The sequence below is a fragment of the Aspergillus alliaceus genome, assembly GCF_009176365.1.
Source record: "Aspergillus alliaceus strain CBS 536.65 unplaced genomic scaffold BDW43scaffold_13, whole genome shotgun sequence".
Classification (NCBI taxonomy): domain Eukaryota; kingdom Fungi; phylum Ascomycota; class Eurotiomycetes; order Eurotiales; family Aspergillaceae; genus Aspergillus; species Aspergillus alliaceus.
Window position 1 is genome coordinate 574,231 of NW_022474696.1, and position 21,227 is coordinate 595,457.

The 21,227-nt window shown below is 48.5% G+C and overlaps 8 protein-coding genes across 8 annotated transcripts; 3 read left to right on the forward strand and 5 right to left on the reverse strand.

Annotated features, from left to right (window-relative positions):
- Window positions 1–121: 121 nt before the first annotated feature.
- Window positions 122–928, forward strand: BDW43DRAFT_309617 (S-adenosylmethionine-dependent methyltransferase; the record flags this gene model as incomplete). The annotated part of the gene is made up of 1 exon (XM_032046736.1): window positions 122–928. One exon carries the CDS (start codon window positions 122–124, stop codon window positions 926–928), a length of 807 nt encoding a protein of 268 aa, XP_031902086.1.
- On the reverse strand, window positions 882–2,287 carry BDW43DRAFT_271397 (mRNA splicing protein SMD1). Its single transcript, XM_032041424.1, has 3 exons — window positions 2,084–2,287; window positions 1,952–2,001; window positions 882–1,844 (listed from the first exon to the last, which is right to left on the reverse strand). The coding sequence occupies exons 1-3, from the start codon at window positions 2,095–2,097 to the stop codon at window positions 1,540–1,542; spliced, it is 369 nt and encodes a 122-aa protein (XP_031902087.1). The 5' UTR covers window positions 2,098–2,287; the 3' UTR covers window positions 882–1,539.
- Window positions 2,288–2,399: 112 nt separating this feature from the next.
- BDW43DRAFT_271401 (uncharacterized protein) lies at window positions 2,400–6,191 on the reverse strand. Its single transcript, XM_032041425.1, has 3 exons — window positions 5,391–6,191; window positions 3,423–5,309; window positions 2,400–3,366 (listed from the first exon to the last, which is right to left on the reverse strand). Exons 1-3 carry the CDS (start codon window positions 5,757–5,759, stop codon window positions 2,881–2,883), a joined length of 2,742 nt encoding a protein of 913 aa, XP_031902088.1. The 5' UTR covers window positions 5,760–6,191; the 3' UTR covers window positions 2,400–2,880.
- Window positions 6,192–6,281: 90 nt separating this feature from the next.
- Window positions 6,282–9,352, reverse strand: BDW43DRAFT_43227 (uncharacterized protein). The gene has a single exon (XM_032050055.1). The coding sequence runs from the start codon at window positions 9,142–9,144 to the stop codon at window positions 6,373–6,375; it is 2,772 nt and encodes a 923-aa protein (XP_031902089.1). The 5' UTR covers window positions 9,145–9,352; the 3' UTR covers window positions 6,282–6,372.
- A 661-nt stretch (window positions 9,353–10,013) lies between these two features.
- Window positions 10,014–11,562, reverse strand: BDW43DRAFT_43214 (uncharacterized protein). The gene is made up of 6 exons (XM_032050054.1): window positions 11,359–11,562; window positions 11,218–11,300; window positions 10,927–11,152; window positions 10,782–10,862; window positions 10,670–10,729; window positions 10,014–10,617 (listed from the first exon to the last, which is right to left on the reverse strand). Exons 2-6 carry the CDS (start codon window positions 11,246–11,248, stop codon window positions 10,269–10,271), a joined length of 747 nt encoding a protein of 248 aa, XP_031902090.1. The 5' UTR covers window positions 11,249–11,300; window positions 11,359–11,562; the 3' UTR covers window positions 10,014–10,268.
- A 1,018-nt stretch (window positions 11,563–12,580) lies between these two features.
- Window positions 12,581–13,053, forward strand: BDW43DRAFT_271406 (uncharacterized protein). The gene has a single exon (XM_032041426.1). The coding sequence runs from the start codon at window positions 12,780–12,782 to the stop codon at window positions 12,960–12,962; it is 183 nt and encodes a 60-aa protein (XP_031902091.1). The 5' UTR covers window positions 12,581–12,779; the 3' UTR covers window positions 12,963–13,053.
- A 953-nt stretch (window positions 13,054–14,006) lies between these two features.
- BDW43DRAFT_271408 (uncharacterized protein) lies at window positions 14,007–15,855 on the forward strand. Its single transcript, XM_032041427.1, has one exon. The coding sequence runs from the start codon at window positions 14,595–14,597 to the stop codon at window positions 15,165–15,167; it is 573 nt and encodes a 190-aa protein (XP_031902092.1). The 5' UTR covers window positions 14,007–14,594; the 3' UTR covers window positions 15,168–15,855.
- Window positions 15,856–19,173: 3,318 nt separating this feature from the next.
- Window positions 19,174–20,773, reverse strand: BDW43DRAFT_299167 (glycoside hydrolase family 15 protein; the record flags this gene model as incomplete). The annotated part of the gene is made up of 3 exons (XM_032044684.1): window positions 19,174–19,624; window positions 19,677–20,484; window positions 20,554–20,773. 3 exons carry the CDS (start codon window positions 20,771–20,773, stop codon window positions 19,174–19,176), a joined length of 1,479 nt encoding a protein of 492 aa, XP_031902093.1.
- Between the last annotated feature and the right edge of the window lie 454 nt (window positions 20,774–21,227).

Below are 21,227 nucleotides of genomic sequence, written 5' to 3' on the forward strand. Positions count from 1 at the left end.
ATGTTTTCTATTGCTGGATGATTTTGCAAGAGTGTGGTTTGCGTGATTGTTTTTATCGTTAATCGACGACTTTGAATGACAATTTCGAATTGAGTGGAATAAAAATTAACAAGGAAGGAAAATGCTCCCTACGCCCTGTACATCCCACGTCGACTTCGACACGATCTACGAACCCTCCGAAGACTCCTATCTTTTCCTCGATACCCTTTCTTCACCGTCCGAATCAGCATGGCTCACTCGGCGCTTCGAGAAATCTTCATCCCCCGATCAATCCACTGCCTCCCCGCTAGTCATTGAAATCGGAACCGGCTCAGGAGTCGTGCTCGGCTTTGTAGCGGCCAATTCCCAAATCATCTTCGGACGGCGCGATATCCTCCCGCTAGGAATAGACGTAAACCGGAACGCCTGTGTCGCGACCCGCGAAACAGCGAACAAAGCCATCAAGGAACGACAAAGCAATAATGAAGGATCCACGGGTCAGAAAACAGCATATCTTTCCTCCGTCATGGCGGATCTAGGGAGTTCAATTCGGCCGGGCAGTGTGGACGTGCTCTTGTTTAATCCGCCGTATGTGCCTAGCGAGGAATTACCGCGGTTACCTTCTGTTACGGAGCAGGATGTCGACGAGACGGGAATGTCGAAGTTGGCGAAGTTTGAGCGCGACTCGTACTTTTTGTCGTTGACGTATGCCGGGGGCAGAGATGGGATGGAGACGACGGATCGGTTGTTGGAGGAGATTCCTGGGTTGTTGGATCCTCGTCGGGGGGTGGCGTATGTGTTGTTCTGTGCGCAGAATCGGCCGCAGGAGGTGAAGGAGAGGATCAGGGCTTGGGGCGATGGATGGCAGGCGGAGACGGTTGGGAATAGCGGTGTGCAGGCTGGGTGGGAGAAGTTGGTTATCGTTCGCATATGGAGGGAGGCGGCGTGATCTGATGCTACAGGTATAGATGTGGACGGTAGAATAATAGACTAATGACCGGTATGACTGACGACTTTGGAGGATGCTCTACGAAAAGGACGATATTGTCTTTGCCAAGGTTTATTGTACTTCTGCGCGATATCGGTTACATGTCTCGTATATCAGACTATAACACCCTTCTTTGGATAGCTATCCATCAGTCCTCCCACATACATGTATCAACCCGCAATGTCCGATCATCTCGCTTCGTCGTTCATGCGTGATGGAGCCCACTTCCCTCGATAAGAGCCCATCATGCCTTGAGCTTGTACGAAACTCGAGGTATGGCTGTGTCTGTCGATTGCGCCAAAACAACAGCTTGTGAGGAACTGTAGTCTCACTGGTTTCGACGATTCCCCGCTGCAGCCGATGCATACGACCAGAATCTGACAAGTTATGTGAAAAAAGAAAGAAAAAAAAAAGGTAAATTAGAACTCTCCTCTTTCTTTTCCCCCCCGCCCATCGCACAAAGGAATAGAAGCTGAGCCCTCGAGGTGCAAAATGAAACCATCGCAGATATCACCCAAAACGAATCAAATCTGAAAGAAGAAAGAACTCCTAGCCACAGTCTATGTGCCTTTTTAGAATCCACGTCCACGTCCACGTCCACGACCGCGACCTCTGCCGCCACGGGGGCCACCACGGCCACCACGACCGCCGCGATCGGCTTCCTTGCGTGCCTTGTTCTTGGGCTTGGGTTGATCATCGACGAGGAGGGTATCCAGTGGCAGGCTGTCCGGGAGAATGTAATAGCGGATCGTGGAGCCTCGGATATTGATGGTGTCGAGGGAGATAGGGTCACGGTCCTTGGGGGTCATCTTCACAGTGCGCAGAGCAGTGTTCATCTGCGGGGAGACCGATGTGATCGTGCCATGGAGAATTGTGCCTAGAGGTATAACATTAGGAGGGACTAAAGAAGAGAAGAAGCTTGACTAGACATGTGCGAGGAGCGAAACGGTGAGGTCGCGAGAGATGAGGGAAACATGGACTAACCATTCTTCAGCTCAATAGTCACCGTCTCATTGGCGCACTTCATCAAAAACCTGAAAAGCAAGCAGGATCAGTATCATCGCGAAATTGCTGGTGGAAACAACTCTTCAACAGCTTGGGAGCACGAGCACATACCGGACGAGCTTCATAATGAAGGGTACGCGCGATCCGCAGAAGAACAAGAGCAAGCAAAGAATGAATGTATTAATTCAAGTATATAATACAGGATTAATCTTTGAACACTGGCTTTTTGGGAGGGGACCAGATGTTCCTTCAAGCCTTGCGATTGCTGTCTCGCGGCCGTGATTGCAGGTGGTTCCGGCTTAGTCACCCCCTCTCACGTTACTCGGACATAAAAGTTGCATAGGTTAGTCAGCGTTTTTTTGTATAACTAACACAATCTACATAGTTATCCAACAGAACCCAGATATATCTTTATTTTCTACCTATCGTATTCGCACATTCATCACTAAGAGGAAACATACAAAGAAATCCTTTCTGTCCAGGACTTGTTTTTGGCAGTTCTTACAGAACGAGCTCGAATATATGTTCTTAACCCCTAATACATAGGCGTTTAAGCAACCCGAAGTTGCTCTTTCAACGAGCTTTCTCTACTACTCCCATACATAATGTAGCCGCGGCGGCATCCAGTCGGCAAGGGAATCCAGAGTGGTGCAGCCTCTATCGACGTGCATACCAAGTTTATACATAGAAATATGCAGTATAGCAGCGTTCATTCTCATGCAATGATATAACCCCGAAACATGCAACATAACGCCAGTATCCAGAAGATAGACAGAAACATGGACTCGATTCTGCCACAGCCCAGTTAAGTGGTATCTCATACAATAATAGTAGTGGCGGAAAGGAAGAACAAAAAGTCCAATCAAATCACCCAACACCTCGCCAGTGACAACAAACAGACGTGTAGATCATAGAACTCCATGCCGTGCCTTAAAAATAGAGATCTTATCGTCATAAAAAAGAATTTCCCGTAGCCGGAATGCCATGCGCGATTTACTGCTGCTCTCAAGATCAGAATCATCTCCATATGATGAACTGCGGTCATCTGACGATAGCTCCGAGCTTGATTCCATAATGCTAACAGCGCCGTCATCATCAGAATCATCATCATTTGTATCGGAGGGAGGCCAGTCCTCGCTTCCCGGCACAAAGCCTTCGCTGTGGCTGTCGTCTGCATCGTCGAAGTCATCTTTCTCTCCGCGCTTGCCTTCAAGGATCTCGTAGCACTTGTTTTGCATCCCAATGTAACTGATCCCAACCTCCGGGCGGATGGTAACAATATCAAGAATCTGCAGGGCGAGTTCTTTTGGGTCCCGATGAATAGGATGGGTGATATAAGGGACGTGAAGGGCGCGCAGTTGGGGGATATTGGGAAGCCGTTGGAGAAAGTAATGCTATAAGGGAGTCAGCTTGAGATTTGCCATAGAGTATTGGCAGAGATAAATATTACCCAGTCCTTGGAATGGATTGTCATAGACAATTCTCGCAGCCGCGGCATACGGCCGCTAGTGATGAAGGAAATCATTTCCCGAGTGAACATCCATTTACGCCAGCGATTAATTCCCATATTATGGCCACCAAGGGACCGATCTGCACTATCAACTAGGATATGCTTCAAGCTGGTTCGGTGATTACGGATCACAGTTCGATAGATCGCCTCAACTTGGACCATAGAGTCGTACATCGGGGCCTCATGCAGGAATAGGGTCTCTAGTGTATTAGGCGCAATGGCCTCCTTGATAAAGAGCAACAGATATGCGGATACAGTATCTGTGTGAATATGCTTGAGTCTTAGAAAATACTCCGACGCTACGTCTCCCTTCCCTGATCTGGGGCTAGAGCGTAGTGTCGCCGACGGCGAAAATTGGCGTCGAAGGGCCTTCCAAAGCTTCTCATGACCATCACAGCGAAGGATTGTGAGCGTCGTAAGCCGCGACCAGTCAATTGTGTGTATCATGACCGGGATAGACAACGAAACGCGCTCTAATTCCAAGACCTCTAATTTCAATCTGTCAGACTTAGAATTAGTGCCTGTGGCGGATGTCATAGAACTGTTAACTCCCAAGGACTTGTTTGAGAGCTCTGGCAGATCGTCAATCCTCGATGGCTGCGTAGGACGTGGCTGCTCGGTCGCTTGGGGAGATGCTACACTATCCACCTCAGGAGAGCCAGTCGCTTTGGGAGAATGCTCAGGAGACACTGTAACCACCAGTTGTGCAACCAAATTTCCACTAGACGCACCATTGCTAGCAACATCCCCAGCCGGTGAAATCACACTGTTAGGCCCCTGATGACCATCCTGCTGACCGGATTTTGCCTCGTTCAAGCAAGGCTGATCTGCTGCTAATTCAGAGGGGAAATGGTTGTTCGATTTGCCGAGGAGGGCTCCAAGAACGCCGCCAACTTTAGGCCAACCGGATACCAGAGGGTTGGATGCACCATGTTGCACAGGGGACCAGCCTCCTAGCGCTTTTAGCCAGTCAGCTTGGTAGACCCTCGAGGAGATACCTATGCGTAGCTCTTTTAATCGCGCCCGCGAGCGCTCAATGAGTATAGCCATTTCCTCGAGATACGATGGCTCATCTATATCAAGAACATTCAAGCTCTTTAGCGGGGGTAAGATCGAGAGGGTGGGGTATTCTACATGCGCGTATTTTTGCAGGCGTGGTAATCCAGCGGGTAGAGAGGTAAAGGGAGACTGTGTGTCCGGTAATGCCAAGGATGATGCTGTCGGGGCTGAGCGCATTATTGCGTTTTGGGAGTTATCGTGCCATCGAACCCAAATGCGCTCTAAACGGCATTCATGTCCGGGTCGGCCTGCTAGAGATGACAGCGCAATCCAAACGTCGCGCAGGACCCCAGTCGGCATATCCCAAGCGAACGTTTCTAGATTGATCATGCGAGCGACAGCCAAAGCCACCAAAGTTCCCAGCATTTTGCCTGTTTCTTTCGTCACAGAGTACTCCTGGACGCACTCCGGCGGTCCATTACCCACGGAAAACTTGCGTGTATATTGCGCATAGTGATTCCCTCGACGTATTCTTCGCACGGAGGCTGTCTCATGTATGGACGATTGTCGAACATGCTGGGCGCTACAGCCGCAATGAGGACAGGGTGCCGCAGGAGGGTAGGGGGGAGGGAGTTCGTGGAAAATATCTTCGCTCATTACTAATGTCGCCAAACCGTAGGAAAGAGCATCGACACCCGCAGGATGAGAGGATACCGATGCATTGTCTGGCCATACAATATCAAACCGAGAGTACATCTGGGGAATGGCCAGAGAGTGCAGACTGGAACATGTCAGAGCTAGTGACGTCAAGTCGTTGGTATGCGTCACCTATATCATCCAGAGAATGATAGCGATTAGCAACAGAGAAGGCTCGGGGATATGATAGATAAGAGGGCCATCCTTGCTTACTTCTTTAATGATCACCTGCAGCACATCCATGGGTAGATCAAGCAAATGCAGAGGCCGTTTTTTCACACCTATAGCTTCGCTACCGCATATCGAGCGGTTTTCCGCCGCTTTCACTGCGGACCCCTCATCATCCTCACCCTTAAACCTGTTCGAAGATGACTCTGTTGAGAAGTTGTCTAGGGCTCTCTCTTGACTATTCCTCCTTGGCAACATCATGGTTTCTTGCGCCGATTGCTTATTTCCCGTAAAATGTTCCTCAATCCCGTCGGATGTTGTGCTCGCACTTGATAGAAATTCATCATCGTCTGAGTACTGAGGTAAATCGGAGCTGACTCTGAAACTCGCATACGCGCTGCTAGCCCCTGCCATACTATTGATAAATAGCTGCGCGCAGGAAATCAGGATAGCCACAGGACATCACAAAACAAACCCAGATATGTGGGGCCCGATTAGAGAAGATTCAGCGAGAAGATCCTGCTCCTTATGTTATGAGAATCGTGATTTGATTGTTGAGGATGTCGCGGAAAGTGACGGATCAGATCCGGGGTACAGCAGGCAAATACCTGAAGATGCGGCGGAGGCGGGAACCACCAAATAAATCGTACCAGAGAAAGATGCTACCGATCAAAACCGCTCGAGATTCATACATACGGATGATATGAAGTATGGCTCTTACTAAGGAGGAGCAGGATTAGAAAATTGCAGAATCTCGTTTGGCAGCAGAACAAGAATAGTTGGTTGTGGAAGGAATCCGATTCCTTTGTTGGTGAAGTTGAGGTATCCTTATTTCCTGAGGCCATTTAAGGCCACACTAACAGCGGCACGTTCGCCGCCTTAGTTCTCTTCCCCACACCGCACGTGCCAGCTGCTTCGCACTATTTAAGTTATGCATTTATGAGGTAAAACTGAACGAACGAACAAACAAACCCTAAACATATATAACTGCTATCTGACAAACATATATCTCAACAAATGGCTCACATCATTTACTCAAATCTGCGGAATAAACTACGTCACAAATCCTACCAACGAAGCCCGCCACACCTGAAGGTGAACCTGAGCTCTGCGTAGACGCTAGCGCGGCTGATGCCCCAGGCATGAGAAGTACCCGAGCCCCAACTTCCACCCATTCAACCGAGGTCACGAAACAAAATGTAATCTTGATATCCCCAAGAGATGAATTGGCCGATGGTCTGATCATATTGTTCAGTTCCAGTTCGTCTCCTCTATCATGGTCGTTGGCATCGCCATCGAAGCTGAAGAACTCTAGCTCTGTCGGCGACGGAGGTGAGGAGACGACCTCATCATCTGCAAGCGCCATACAAGTCACTTTTACTGTTGACCGAATGTTGGCAATATATACGATCGCGTTCCCACCCAATAGTAGCGGTGGGGATAACGAGGAAGCGAATTCACTAGAATCGAAGCTAGCGACGAAGCCTGTGTGGAATAATAGTGACTTGGGAATGGTGCCTGCAGATGGTGCTGGAAAGCTGGCCAGGATGGTTCCTTTTCGTATTCGACCAAGCCGAGGAGGCGGCTCGCCTTGACAAGTAGAAAGGGGCTCAACACCTATTGTGCCTACTTGGTCCTCAACTAACTTCCGGACCGGCAACCGGAGATTCCGAACACTGACTACGCGGACACGCTGCCAGTGCGCTTGAGTTGGATAAAGTACCTTTCCCGGAAAAGATCCTTGGGCAAACGAGGTAGAAAAATCTCCTGATGACGGCCTACTCCGGAAGGATTCAAACTGGGATTGGGTCTCCGAGCGCCGTTCCGATCGAACCCTACTTCCATGTTCCGGTGGAGTGCTGTCTGGAAGCGGTCCGATGACCAGCTCATCCCCTATCGAAATGGCTCCGTAGCGTACTAAGCCACAGAGAACAACCCCATGGCTTTCCTTGGAAGACTGTTCCATGGATATGGAGTAGACCTTTGACGGAGGAATGGCAAATACTTCGTCAACATCGAAGATGTTTGTAGCAAGAGCCGGCAGCGGCAGCGCTTTTGGTAAGGAAATAGTTCGTAAAGATGGTCTTGAAGGGATAGGTAGATACCCTAGCAGAGCATGTAACATCCCTATCCCCGAGCCATCGACAGCACTAGTCAGGATTATCGGAACGGTTGAAGACCAACTGTCTGTTGTAGCGATCAGTTTCTTGATTTCCGCACTGTCTTTCGGTCCCACGTGGTGCAGGTCTGGCGCAGCTTCAGGATTGCCAGATTGCACAGGCAGCATTACAGGCTTTCTGCCGGAATGTTTCAACGCCGACAGAACTTTCGTAAGGTTTTGTTTTAGGCAGGCACGAGAGGCAAGGTCCATTTTAGTGATCACCACAATTGTAGGGATCTCTAACTTTATGCAGAGATTAAGGTGTGACAATGCTAAATCCATGTCAGCAGTCTGCTCCGTGGAATTGAGCTGGGGCTCCTTTGTGGCCTCATCACCGCAATTTGCCGGAATGCACAGCAGCACATAATGTGGAGCCCAACTAACCAGGCCACGAAGCGTAGATTTCAGATAACGTACTGAGCCTGGGAGGTCAGAGACGAATGCAAGACGACCCTGCGTCGAGGCTGCGTGTACATCGTCCCACGCTGCAACATTGCCTGACGAATAATTGACCACATCGAGAGTGTCCTCGGCCTGCTCATTGGCAGCGTATCCTATCAGCTCATGCGCAACTGAGCTTGTGATCCCGGATGAAATCTCATGTCGGTGCTTCAGAAGACTTAGTCTGCTAGTTCCTCTCCCATTGTCAAGTACAGACGAGGTCAGAGTACCCAAAAGCGAGGACTTTCCAGCCGTAGTTGGACCGGTGATGGAGATACGGATCTGTTCCGTTTTAGACTGGTCATCATCCAACATTCCTTGCCTCGCCGCTAGCGATGGTGACCCGCCATTATGAGAGCCATTCCTTGGGGATTCGATTCGGTAATAGTCCCAGTCTGGACTCACTAGAGCCTCGGCAACCCAAAGATCCTCTGCGTGGGCTTTGCCAATGCCAGCATCTGGAGCACACAGCCCCTCAACCCATTCGCAGTTGCCAACAATAACTCGGCGAAGAATCTCGACCTTACAACCAAGACTACCAGCCATCACCTGCAGATTAGTCAGGCTTTCTTCTAGCTCGTCATGAGTGAGCCCAACAAAAGTGCCATCGTCGGCGACGCCGATCTCGTACAGAGCACCCTGACTTTCCTCAAGTCCAGGAAGCAAGCGAGCTGGTTTCTGAGGGATTCCAAGTTCCAGAGCTGCCTCTGGGAGAACGGGGAGCACAAGATTGGCAGCGGTGGACGAATGAAAAGGTGAAGATTGCTGCAAGCGCCACAACAATTGAGTTGTCAATTGCTGTAGTCTTTGCTGGCGACTTTGTGTCGAACGAACTTGGAATTGCTTCGAGGTTGATTCATAACTGGATGGCGTCGGAGCCGAGGCGGGCAAGGGCAAGCGGGTGTGGTAAGAACCACCCACGAGATGGCCAGTGGACATGGCCGTATAAAGCCTCCTTGATCGGAGGAGGAGGTGCAACTTGTACTCAGTAGGCCCTTCTTGCGGCTCCGGCTCCAGCTTCGTGATCCCATAGTCCGACAGAACGTTGGGGTCTGCATGGTCTAGGTTGGTACAGGACTGATTCCGAGTCACTGTACGGGCCACTGTCGCAGCTACTTGGGGAGTGGATGACCCGGATGTGGACCATGGAGAGGAGACCCTTGGAGGGTCCGGATCGTAAGTAAAGATGGAAGCCATATTTCAAAAACGTCGAGGCGAATTATATTAAAAGCAGCCTGCTGTTCCGTATAGGAGTCTTGAGAAGAAGCAATCGGCCAGGGAAAAAAAATAACAAACAAAATTGACTCAGATGGGTATCAAACTGGGCCGTGCTATGTGAGGGGGCAATAAGCAGTATAAGTGCCAGCAAGCTTGGGATATTTTACATATGTTGTAGGATGGTATTGATAATGAAGTCATCTTGGGGGCCCAGAAAGATCGGCGATGGCAATGCAGTTGTAGGCACAATTGGCCAGATAAAACGACGAGTCTTTCCAGATAGTAGTCCCGGAAAGTAATATAGTGATGGCTAGTCGTCACTTATAGGGAAACCGACGACATGGTGGAAAGCGTCCAGTGAGTCATTTGAACATGTTCAGTACATTCCAGACATCCTAAGCCCTTGATGACATGATTCGGTCAGGTGATTTCAATGCGTGATGTAAGCATGGGAAGGGCCACGTGGTGGGGTACAGCGCCTGAGGCAGCTGGGTCTTTTGGCTCTTACTGTTCTTGCACCATCGTTCCACTTCAAGTGGTCCACTGATGGTTGGTGTGATGGAGTTGGGTAGAATTTTCTGCCCTCTGCTCATGGATGTCGCTTCCTCTGCTTGCTAGGAAATATATTAGGCGTAATGACCGCCATGAATTAGGCATTGTATATATTTGACACAAAAGGGTGGACGAGAAGATATTGAGATATTGAGGAATTCTATAATTCTCAATTATGCATCTGCCTTGTATGGTGCACCGGCTTAACCTGGTGAAAAGTATGTACAATGTGAATATAACTATATCTTCAATTTAGTACCCTCTATCCCGCCATATTTGTAGATATGGATGCAGTCATCTATGTCTGTTGCAGACGTATCAAATCCTTATCAGGAAAAGGATTCGAGAAATTGGTTGTCGTTCTAGGTTTCCAAGCTGCTGAACTGCGCTTTCGGCATGTATCTCAGTAGACGGCGTAGTTCCGCTGCGAGAATTGGATGGCGACCCTGCGAAAAGGTATTGCGATGCTCTGAGCGAATAGTATGAGTTGTTTTATAAGTAGACCACTGGGTTTCAACGGGAAGTCCGTTCCGTACATGGCCGCCCCATAATCATTCGCTCGATGTCTCTCTCCCACTCCCTTTACATTTACCCTGGGAGACGTGTATATTTCGGGCAGTGGTTCGTGTAAATACGGCGCCGCAGCTGGGACATTCGGCTTTGGCGACTACGCCAGACTTCTCTCTTTGATGACGGAGCAGGTTGCTAAATGTCGAAAACTCACGGCCGTTGCATCCGTGATCCCAGCATTGAGGTTTCGGTCGGAAGCTGATGACGCGTACCTGCTGTTCTGGATCTGAGGATGTCGGTGCTGTATCGGGTGACGAGTACACTGTCCCTGGTGTCATAATATGTTGTGACTGTGGGCTCACTGCTAGAGAGCTCTGATTTGATCTAGAGCTTCAGATGTCAGTGCACAGGCTGAAAGCGGAGTGCACGGGGTAAGACCTACGACAGTGAAGGTGCCTGAGAATAATAATATTCCTGGTGATTAAGTAGATATGAGGGAGGCCTAGAAGCTAGTCAGTCTCATACGGCTTCTCTGGACGGCCTGTAAACCTTACGATGAACCGAAGGGCTGTTCAGCTATTGTTGGAGGGCTGCCTGGAACATGGCTACTGGGGAAGGAATATGGAATGGATGAGCTACGCAATACTATAAGTTAGCGATTCCCAAAATTTAAACAGTGGTGTACGAGAGATAACATACCTTCGGGGATGTCGGCTTTGGAGCAGGCCTGGATGTGGCGAGCAAAGATACTGTGGAGCTGGGATCCCCGGCTGATAAAATCCTTGAGTTGTAGTGTGCGGAGGATGATATCCAACGGGGTATCCAGAAGATGCTGGGAGGGTCTGTGGCTGGGAGAACGGTTGCTGATCCATAGCCATTGAGGAAGGATGAAGAGGGTGGGATGGCCGGCTCTGCCAGCCGTAATCTGTCTGGAGTTAGTTCTGAAGATTATGGCCATGGAAGAACAGAGGAGGTCATTGTATAGCGTACTGTGTGTGTTGTTATCTGCCATGCTTGCCATTAAGTCTGCCTTTGGTTGCGCTTGAGGCGATGATTCATAACAGTACGGTGTTCTTCGTCATAAGATCATATTAGTCAATGCTCCGACGGTGCAGATGATGGTCAACGTACTGTGGATTCTCTATAGGGAGCTGTCCTTGGACCTGCGCGTGCAGACAATGGAGCGATTGCTCTTCGGAATTTGGGTTTGAACAGTCGTACTGGAAAGTAGGTGGAGTGCCACAGACGCCTGGAGCGACTTCAAACGATGAAGAACCCAAGTTCCTGCTCGATCTGGGATCTGGGCTCTGTTCTTGAGATACTCTGAAATTGGGTACTGCGTTCAAGAGTTTAGGCCCCAAGTCAGCGCGACTATAATGTAGGCTCCAATATAAGCCCGAGGAACTTGGCGGACTCGTATCGCGGAGCTGGAACGGCCCAATCCAAGTCGATGGATCAAATTCGAAAGAAGAAGGCGATGATGATGAGTCTGAGGAAGAACTCAGACTCCGCAGAGAAGACTCAGCCAACTGTCTGCGGCTATGATAAGAGAGGTCTGGTAAGTGAGCTGGCTCAAGTTGCACGAAGGACATTTAAAGAGGTATAGTACGATGCCTTAACAATACGAACAAATATGGGATGGGAGCAGGGAAGAGGGATATTGGGTAGGAACGAATAAAGTACCAAAGAGGAGATATATAGAGAGAGAGAGAGAGAAAGATTTACGGAGACAGCAGACATGTAAGGCAATGATATAGCGGGAGAGAGGGAGAGAAAGAGAGTGAGAGAGGGGGGGAGGGAGATCACTGGACATACAGTATCGATGACAAGCGCAAACTGAATCCTTTCAAACGATCACAACCAGAATATCAACGTCTAACAGCCGAACCCTGTAGGCAAAATAATGCAAAATTATACAAAATCAGGTGAAGCCATCCCCGACAAAATGAGCAAAGGCGACTATTTAAACGTTTTAGGGTGAAGCAGATGGAGAAACCAGGAAAAGAATAAGCGAAGAAGACCAATCAACTGGGGGGAGACCAAAGATACTAGTAGTTCGTCTTGGTTTAGTCCTACTAAGTCCCCAGTTCAGCTTATGGTAAGTCCGGTTTTAGTTTTAAGGTGATCTTTTATTATTCAATTTGCCCATTATTTTCTATTTTTTGATTTGCCTAGAATTATTTCTAATATCGTTTAGTTCGCACGATTCACACTGCCCCTTGCCCAAGTCAGTCCTGTCAGACTATCTCCTAAACGCAGACCAACATTGACGATCTTGCCGTTTGGTTGACGGGCGCCAGGTTGTAATTCCTTTTCTCACCTTTGGACTTTTGTTTTCTCCTTGGTCGCATTAGCGGTTATTAAAAAAAAGAGAGGGCCACAAAGAAGAGAGAGAGAGAGAGCGAGACAGAGAGAGAGAGAGGAAGAAAAAGCAAAAAAAGAAGGGGAAGGACAAGCCAATTCCGCTCGAATCCAGTGAGACTCGTCGGTGAAATTGCTCTGTCAACTTCTTCTTCTTCTTCTTCTCTCTAACCGCCCCCGTTTTTACTCCTATGTCATCAATGTTCGTTACAAGGTCTAATCCCGGGGATACTCGATCCAGAATAGTTTCTGCACAAACGATTTCCGACATCCTCGATATCCATGGAAACGATTCTGAGCTAGAAAGTCAGGCTGTCCGGGAACCACAACTTCCCGTCCAGCTCCACCCTACCGTGCCTGACTTAGATAGATAACTGGAAATATCTACGATTTTCTTAATTTGAATGGACCCAAAGTTACATAGGGTTGAGTCGCATGGTTTAGAAACAAGCTGCCAGATCCGTTGAAAGGGACCGGGGGAAAGTAAGCTCCTTGCCCCGGCATTGGGGGGAACACAAATGGTTTTTCAGCCCCAAGAAGCTAACGGACGCCATGTGTAGTGCGCCCGTTTTTTCCCTGTCTCTCTTTGGCCAGTCATTGCTTATTGAATTGGGGGCCAGGGTGCCAGAATACACCCGATTCGTACAGTGGAACTAAGCGTCTAATCCAGGGCGGGTACCAGACCAAAAGGAAACGGCGCCGGACTGGCATACGTGGAGCCATGTTCTGGGCTTAGGATCGTCCTGATAGGGGAGACGGTGTTTTGCTTTGTGAGATCAGGACCACATGGCGATAAGCAGCTCTGGGTGGTACGGTTGGGGGAGGACCCTTTTTTGGGTAATTAACGGGTGCATGGGCGCTCTCCATATCCATTACTCTAAAAAGGCGCCTGGGATGGGGAACCCTCCCTCAATCTACGAAGATTATCTCGTTCCCGCCGTAACCACGACGGTGAGATAGACGACCTGGAAATTGTCGGGTGCATGAGAACTTCTGTCTCGTTTGGCCCCCACCGACTTAGGTGTCGCCAGCCACCTTTGGGGATCCGCATTTTTGCAATCAAGACATTTCGTATTATCATATTACTTTCTGCTATTAGGGGATTGAATCATCCGGACGAATAACCCTAACAACCAAAAAAAAAAGAGCAAACTGAAAAAGCGAAATAAAATAAAAAATGACACAACCGTGGAAAAAATTGAAACAAGGAAAAAGCCAACAAAAAAAATGAAAATGAAAATGAAAATGAAAATAAAAGAAAGAACACAAGCACATTATCTCATTTTGTGGGTTCATCTTCCCTCTCGAGTCAAGTCAAGTCGTCCCCACCCCTTCTTTTCCGATTATCAACCAAGAAAAAGAGATTGACCCTAACTAGGTATTAGACTGGTACCAAAAAAAAAAAAAAAAAAAAAAAAAAAAAAACCCACAACCCACAATCCCGCTCATAAGACATTTTAGTATCTATCTAGGTAGATGACGAAACGGAACGAACGGCGGACATATCCCGATTCCCGACGCAAGCAGCAAGAACTTTGTTGAAGGCATCCAACCACTCCCCTGGAAGAGAATACGATGATGCTCCCCCCCCCCTCCTCTATACTATCACATGGTTCGGCGGACCAAAGCCAACAGTGAAACACTGGCGGGAAATTCTCGATCGAAGCGCCTCGGCGGAGACGGTCAGACAAGCGGATATGACACGTTGTTTTCGACCGTTTTTCACCAATCGACAATCCTGGTACGGTTGGTGACATCCACGGTAAGGATCGGCCAGGATCAAGAACCTTCATGTTCGATAACCGCTCGGCCGGAACGCGCTCGCATGGGAAAAGCGCATCGAATACCTCATTCACTACCCCTTCAAGGGCTGGCACTGCGCGTGGCTCTTCCCATTGATCGACCATTGCGGGCGGGTTTAGACTTGCGCTTAGACATAAGCCAAAAAGGAAAATATATTAAACGACCCGACTAACGGCTGATTAGGCCGATACTATTACGAAGTAATGTGTCACTTGATTCCAAAACATCATCACGGAGGCATCTCAGTCACTTTGCTCCGTCATGACTTTCGCTTCTTTCCCCACAGGGGCATTGATTGGCCCCTCGCAATTAAATGCTGGGGCCGTTTCTCGGCGAGCCCCAACCGAAGGTTACCTTTGGTTGGAAAAGCAATTCCAGGAACCCTGATTTGGGACAGGCGGGTAAGTTCTACGAGCAGTCGCCGACATCGCACGCGATTCTGGCCCCTGATGGAGGGATGGCTGGACGGGATTTGCAGGGTAGGCAGCTTGGGAACTCCACCACCTCACCATTGGACCTTTTCCTTCATATATTCTGATATTGCTCTTCATATTACTCAATTAACAGAGTTTGAACCGAGTGTCTCAACCCAAGACCTCAATTCTTCAGGATCAGGCGATCGACTGGTCTCCACGTGTCATGGCACTTTTATCGATCCTGCTAGTCTTCTCCAACGACTCCGTAGTTCGGGATACCATATGGCCAGTGGGTATCTACATGGGCTCCCAGTAAACTGGGGACTTCCATGGACCAGGATTAGGGAAAAATTTTTTTAATTAATTATCCCTCCGGCCTAGGTGGATAGCGTGGCGCGGCCGATAAAGAAAGCGCCCGAGTGAACCAATCTGGTACTTTGTATGGACGTCGTCGGTTCAACGCTGTGAGCCCTAGTTTGTCATTCCTCTAATAAGCATTGAACAATGCACATACCACAAACAACACCCCTCCCCCCCAAAAAAAAAGAGAGGGAGGGGAAAAAATAAAGGCCGATCAGAACCAACGGGGACAGAATCGGGGCACATCGATTGGAAGATCTCTCCTGACTCACTTGGTATCATGGTACCCGACAATCTGGTCGCTAAGCGCCTCCAGTTGGGTTAGTCTCTTCCGCAGAGAGTCTATGGTTCCATCCTCGGAGCCGGGATACCCAAAATATTTCCCCTCCTGAGCTCAACAATTTCTAAGCCAAACCTCAGTTAAGTTAAGTAACACATTCGCTCTCCGATTGAGTCGTAAAACCATACCTCATTGGGTAATTGATCTGCTAACCGTTGAAGATCTGTGGATGGGCTTTCAGGGACTATGCTGAAATGGGGGATAGTCCTGCCCACCGGCGAAAGGCATCAAACAATGGTTTGAGACACTAAAAAGGATGCGCCTGATCTCCCGTTTGATTATTATTATTATTATTATTATAATTACTATTTATTATTGTTTTTTCTTTTTTTTTCTTTGTGGTCTATTCCGCTAGGCAACCAGCTTAGCCCAATTCCTTAACCGGTGTGGTGTTTGGTAAATCAGGGGGATATGCCTCTCTCTATCCGGGGTATACCCAATGACCATGTTGATCCAGGTTTCATCTTGAAGACATGTGTCACCCACGTGGTATTCCCAATAAAGTACCCTGCAATTGCAAATGATCCACTCGGATACGTCATGTGCAGGCGGGATTACTAGAGTAGGTAAATGGTTTGTTGGGTCAGCCTGGAATTTGACTCCGACGTTGATTGATAGCCTGTTGGGATTTGGAAATGAGCAAAAAAAAGTACTTCAGTACATAGTGAGGTTATGAGGTTTCAGCTGATGTGTCAGCGGACGCGGAAGATAGATTAACGAATGCCTAAGGCGCCTAAGGCCTGCTTGACCGCCACTTAAGTGAAAAGAAATCTCGCCCCTTGGCACCTGATATTTTCAAACCTGCACGGAAATCGTGATAGAGCTTATTATACAAAGCAATACTCCTGGCTTTAATATAACCTCCGAGACAACTAAGTGGGTTGGATATTTTAAGTTAACTAACGATCGGTCTGGACTAACAACTGCCTTTTTATGTACTCCATCCATATGTACTGTAATACATGCCGTGTTTTAGACCTAAACAACTGAAACTACACTCAAACTGTGGTACGAGACACCACCTGTACATAGATCCGCCTGAACAGGTAGGTCGCTCCAGTACTATGGTGTGGTCTAACTGAGTTCCTTTCGAAATCCCGCTCTTGACTATAACCTCTCCCGGCGCCTTATCAAATCGCTGCCTAAACAATCGGGTATATAACTGAACCATGTGTGTATTATGTAGAAATGTATGCATTATCTAACACTGCCAGCGACCAACCCCGATGTAAAGTAACCTTCAGTGCTACTACGTTCACCCTACTACGTTAACTTGTCCCCAAGGCTCGGCTACTACTAACCCTCTTCCAGGTACTCCATATAGTTACCTCTTCTCAGCTTACCAAGCGAGCTCCTATACATGATCATAGAATGTCCAGATCGTGGCTCGGACATCAACGCTATCACTCAAACAAACCATACCGAACACCGAGGAGGGCATAACCCAAAGGCTCTAGCGCAGATAAGCGGATCGGGCGAGGAAAAGGATCAGAATGAACATACGAATGAAAAAGGGGGCTGATAGAGTCCACAGGGACTATCTAGAGGCAGTGGCCTAGGCACATGTGTCTGTCATAGCCAACGGCTCGATATGGGCGTTAAACTTGATTAATAATAATAATGATAATAATATACAAAGCGTACCTTTCACAACCTGTTCAACCGATACCTCTACCGTCATCATATCAAATGCCCTATGAAAAACTCCGAAGCATGGTACTGCCTAGATGCTTAAACAGTGCACTGATATGGGCCGCAGCATTTGGTAGAGTGGATACCATGCAAAGGGTCTTAAGAGAAGACCCCGACTTAGAGTCACCTCTATCGGAAACACCTTTTATGGTAGCCTAGCCTCCAGCTTGGGCCATGCTAAGATTGTCGAGCTTCCTTTGAGCCATGGCGCCAGGACAGAGGCCGAGAGTAGTGAGTGTGACTGCACCGCTCTGCGGGTTGCTATATAAGGGGGCCAGACCGAAGCTCTCAAAATACTGTTGGACAACGCCGCGAATTTGGGTCACACTGTCAGACGCAAAATGCCACTTTCCCTTGCGACCGTCAGCGGCCACACGGATATTGTTGAAATGCTAAGGAAAGGGGTGCCCACCTGAAAAATGAAAATCGTGATCCAGCGGATGGCTCTACAAGATGTCTTCAGGGGGCCGCATGACTTCCCCCGTACCGTTTAGGGCTATATATGTGTGAGTTTGTTGCTATGAGAGAAAGCTCTTGCTTGACATTAATATTGGCACAGCTGTTAACAACATGTCCCAACAACCAATACCTTACTCTAACCACACACATATATATACAAACCTTGTAGGTATAACCCCCCATACACTCCCAAAACCAAAAATCAAGCGTGCTCCCCCTCTAACCCCCTTCCTGAAAGTCTCCTCCCTCCCCACGACAACCCTATCATCATCATCATCCTCCTCCACCCCGAAAGGCCCAACCCAAGCCCACGCCCCAAAGCCCTCCTTTGCAGGCCCCCGCTCCTCATTCACCCACTCCTCAAAATCCATATTCGCAATATCCAAATTACAAAACATGTTCCAGGCCCTCACTCACGGAATCCGAAACATCTGGTACCCAACCACATTCCCCTCCTCATCGACTTCCCGATGCCTCTCCTGCACATACTCCGTCAACAGACACGTCTCCGTCTCCAGACTCTTCTTGTTAACGATAATCTAGTCCGGAGCCGTTAGGCCCCTATCCTTAAATTCCTGGCGGGTAGCCGGGTCGTCGAGGTTAGATGTCGCACGGGGAGTAGGTGGCGAAGGCGTTGGTGGTGGGTGTTAAGAGTTTCGGTATTTTCGGTGGTGTGGGGGGGAATGCTCGGGGAGACCTTTTCTGGTGATTAGGGTCCATTATGGGGAATTGGCGAATTCGTAGTCTTGGAGGAGGGGGGGCTTGGTTTAGTTGCTTTTTGGGGTTGGATAAGTTGTTAGATTGTATGTATATATTGGTGATTGGTAGGGTAGGGGTAGTAACAAGCATAACTTTATTGAGGCCTCCCGGAGGGGGGTGGATGAAGACGGGCCAGTTGGAAATTGTGCTTGCTTGGTTGATTGATTAGAGGTGCTTTGGATGCTTCTATGTATTTTGTGCTTATTATGGTCTGGGCTATGTATAGGGTTGGAACCTTCGATTGATCTATATACCTATATAGCTTTTTGACCCGGGACGTTGAAGGGAGCGAAGCGCTGTGCCAGGCAACAGAGAGGTGATCTGCGTGGGAAGTTGCTGGAATGATATTTGTTATACTTTCGGACCCCACTTTTTTGGGGGTTTGGGTGACCTACTGTTTTATCATAGACTGTTGTTATGGAGTGACACGGCGGTTCAGGTATAGTGTTGTTGGTGTGGGTTTCTTGTTTCATTGGAGAGGGTGAGGTAGGGTTAGTGGTGTTGTTTTTGTACTTTGGGCAGGGTTCTTACAAGGTTAGATGTTTGTACTAGGATAAACTTTATCATTGTAAAACCTTGCTGTCTAACTGGTACTAGAAAGAAGTTGATTCTTTCGCCATTGGGATAAATGGGTGATGAATATATAACAAAAAACATCTAAAGAGACAGACACAAAAGACAAGAGTCGATTTCAAACACTATGTGTGCAACAGGACGATGTAGATACTACACATGCAACATTGATGGCACTTCTTCTTACCACGAACCAGCAGTAGGGGTAGTGTAACTCCCAGAAATTGTAGCTTTTGAGCACTGACTGGGAACCTTGTTGGCTGTTGAAGAACCCCAGCTAGCAGGAACAGTGCCACTTCGTCTTCCAACAGCAGACAAGAATGCTGCATATGACCAAGTTAGATCAGATGCAGACACCGGTTCTCCACCGTCCCGCTTGAATTGCTCAGACATTCCACCATTGCTGGGAGTATATTCCTGGATAACAGAGATGAAGCCGTCTGCGTAGGCCTTGACAGTACTCGTCAGGGACTGATAACTCGAGGAGGACTTAGCGTATGATCCGGCGGTGACATTACTAGAGAGATCCTTGAAAAAGGGAAGCGAGGTTTCCGTGACTTCCAGTTTACCCTGTTTGTCCCACTGGTACAGAGCATCATAGAGCAGTTCTGCAGCCGCTAATGTAGTAAGATACCTGTTACATATTAATCTAGAGCTCAAAATCCAGTGCGACCAAAGGGCCTTACCATGGGTTTCCTCCCTGGTAATTATCCTCCGGGTAGCGGCCCACCGCCGCAGCTTTCCCTGCACCACGTCCCTTGTTGACACCATAGATGGACCGGAAAGAGTCCACCACAATCTTATGGTTGGATAGAGCACGGGAGGAGCAGGGTTGGAATGCGGTATCGTCACAGGCGGCAGCTGGATCAAAAATGTGGATGGAGCCCAGAAGCGAGTTGGCGTCAAGCCCGCTACGACCGCTGGTGGGATTGTTTGAAAGAATAGCAGACCCATTCCAGTAGGTCTGAAGCTGGCAGAGAATTTGTGGTGCCACGGCGCATGCGTCGCATTTCTCTCCCAAAGATTTGGCGAATGCGTCGCCCTCAACCAAGGCTTTGTGCTGTACAGCAGTGGTGAAGAAAGAAGATCCCTGGACCTCCTCCCAGAGGTCAAAGGTACTCTGATCCCAGTATTGGCCCACGTAGGACAAGTCATTCTGAACCAGCGGCCAGATGTTGCTCTTGGCGAGCGACTTCTTATCATTCGCGACCAGGAAGTTGCCATACATAATCAAGGCGGAGGCACGTAAAGCCGGCCCATCACGCTGGGGGCGGCCCCAAGCACCGGTAAAAGCAGAGATATTGACATTAAACTTGGGTTCAGCAAGGCCTGAGCCATCCGAAAGACTGCCTGATGGGTTGGAAACGGTCTGCTGATTAGCTTGAGAGTCAACATAGCTGTGAATGATAGGCTCGAGAGACTTATCGCCTCCGAGAAACAGCTCTATCACTTCTTCCATGGTTAGACCAGCGTCGCGTGTCCAAGTATAGAAGTCTGAAATAGTTAGTGCTTTGCTTGTTCATGTATGGTGTAGGTTTTAGAGGGTAAGAGAGGTGCACGAACAATCAGGATTATCCTTGGATGGAGAGGCCACAACAATCCCCGCGGCGGCTCCCTGAGCAAGTTTGCCATCAGCGCCGATATTATTGAGCACCCCTTGTTTTGCAATGGGAGTCTCTTTTTCAATGAAGGAGTTGATATCCGACTGTCTCTTGTATCCAGAGAAGGGAGACGCGACAGCGCCTGCAATGGCATTAAGGGAAATAAGAACGTTGTTCCGCATGATGGGTGAAAATATCAAAAACGACTAACAACTTATAGTTCTCGTTGGTACTTGTGAATTATTCGGTTTGAACTGAAAAATTAGGATCCCTTTATAATGTGAGCCAGACACACGATTATAAATGATGTATATAGAAGCCTGTCTCCAAAGGGTTACATGGCATGAATTGCTGCAGGGAACGGGCTGATCAATCGGAGATTGTTGTTAGAGAGTGGTCACTCATCTATTTCTGCAGGGTAAAGGACCCATCACAATGCGAGAAAGAGAATGTCCTGGACTTAATTTCCGGGGTTGCATGTCGGATGTCCAATTGGATTTAATATTGCATCGGCGAGACAGTGATCATCCCGATAACTGCCCGGCCCGCGCGGACTTGCCGTTGGATACGACTGATCGGAATTTCGCTCGGCTTGAACTTGTATGAATGGAGCCGAATGATCCATATCTAACGGAC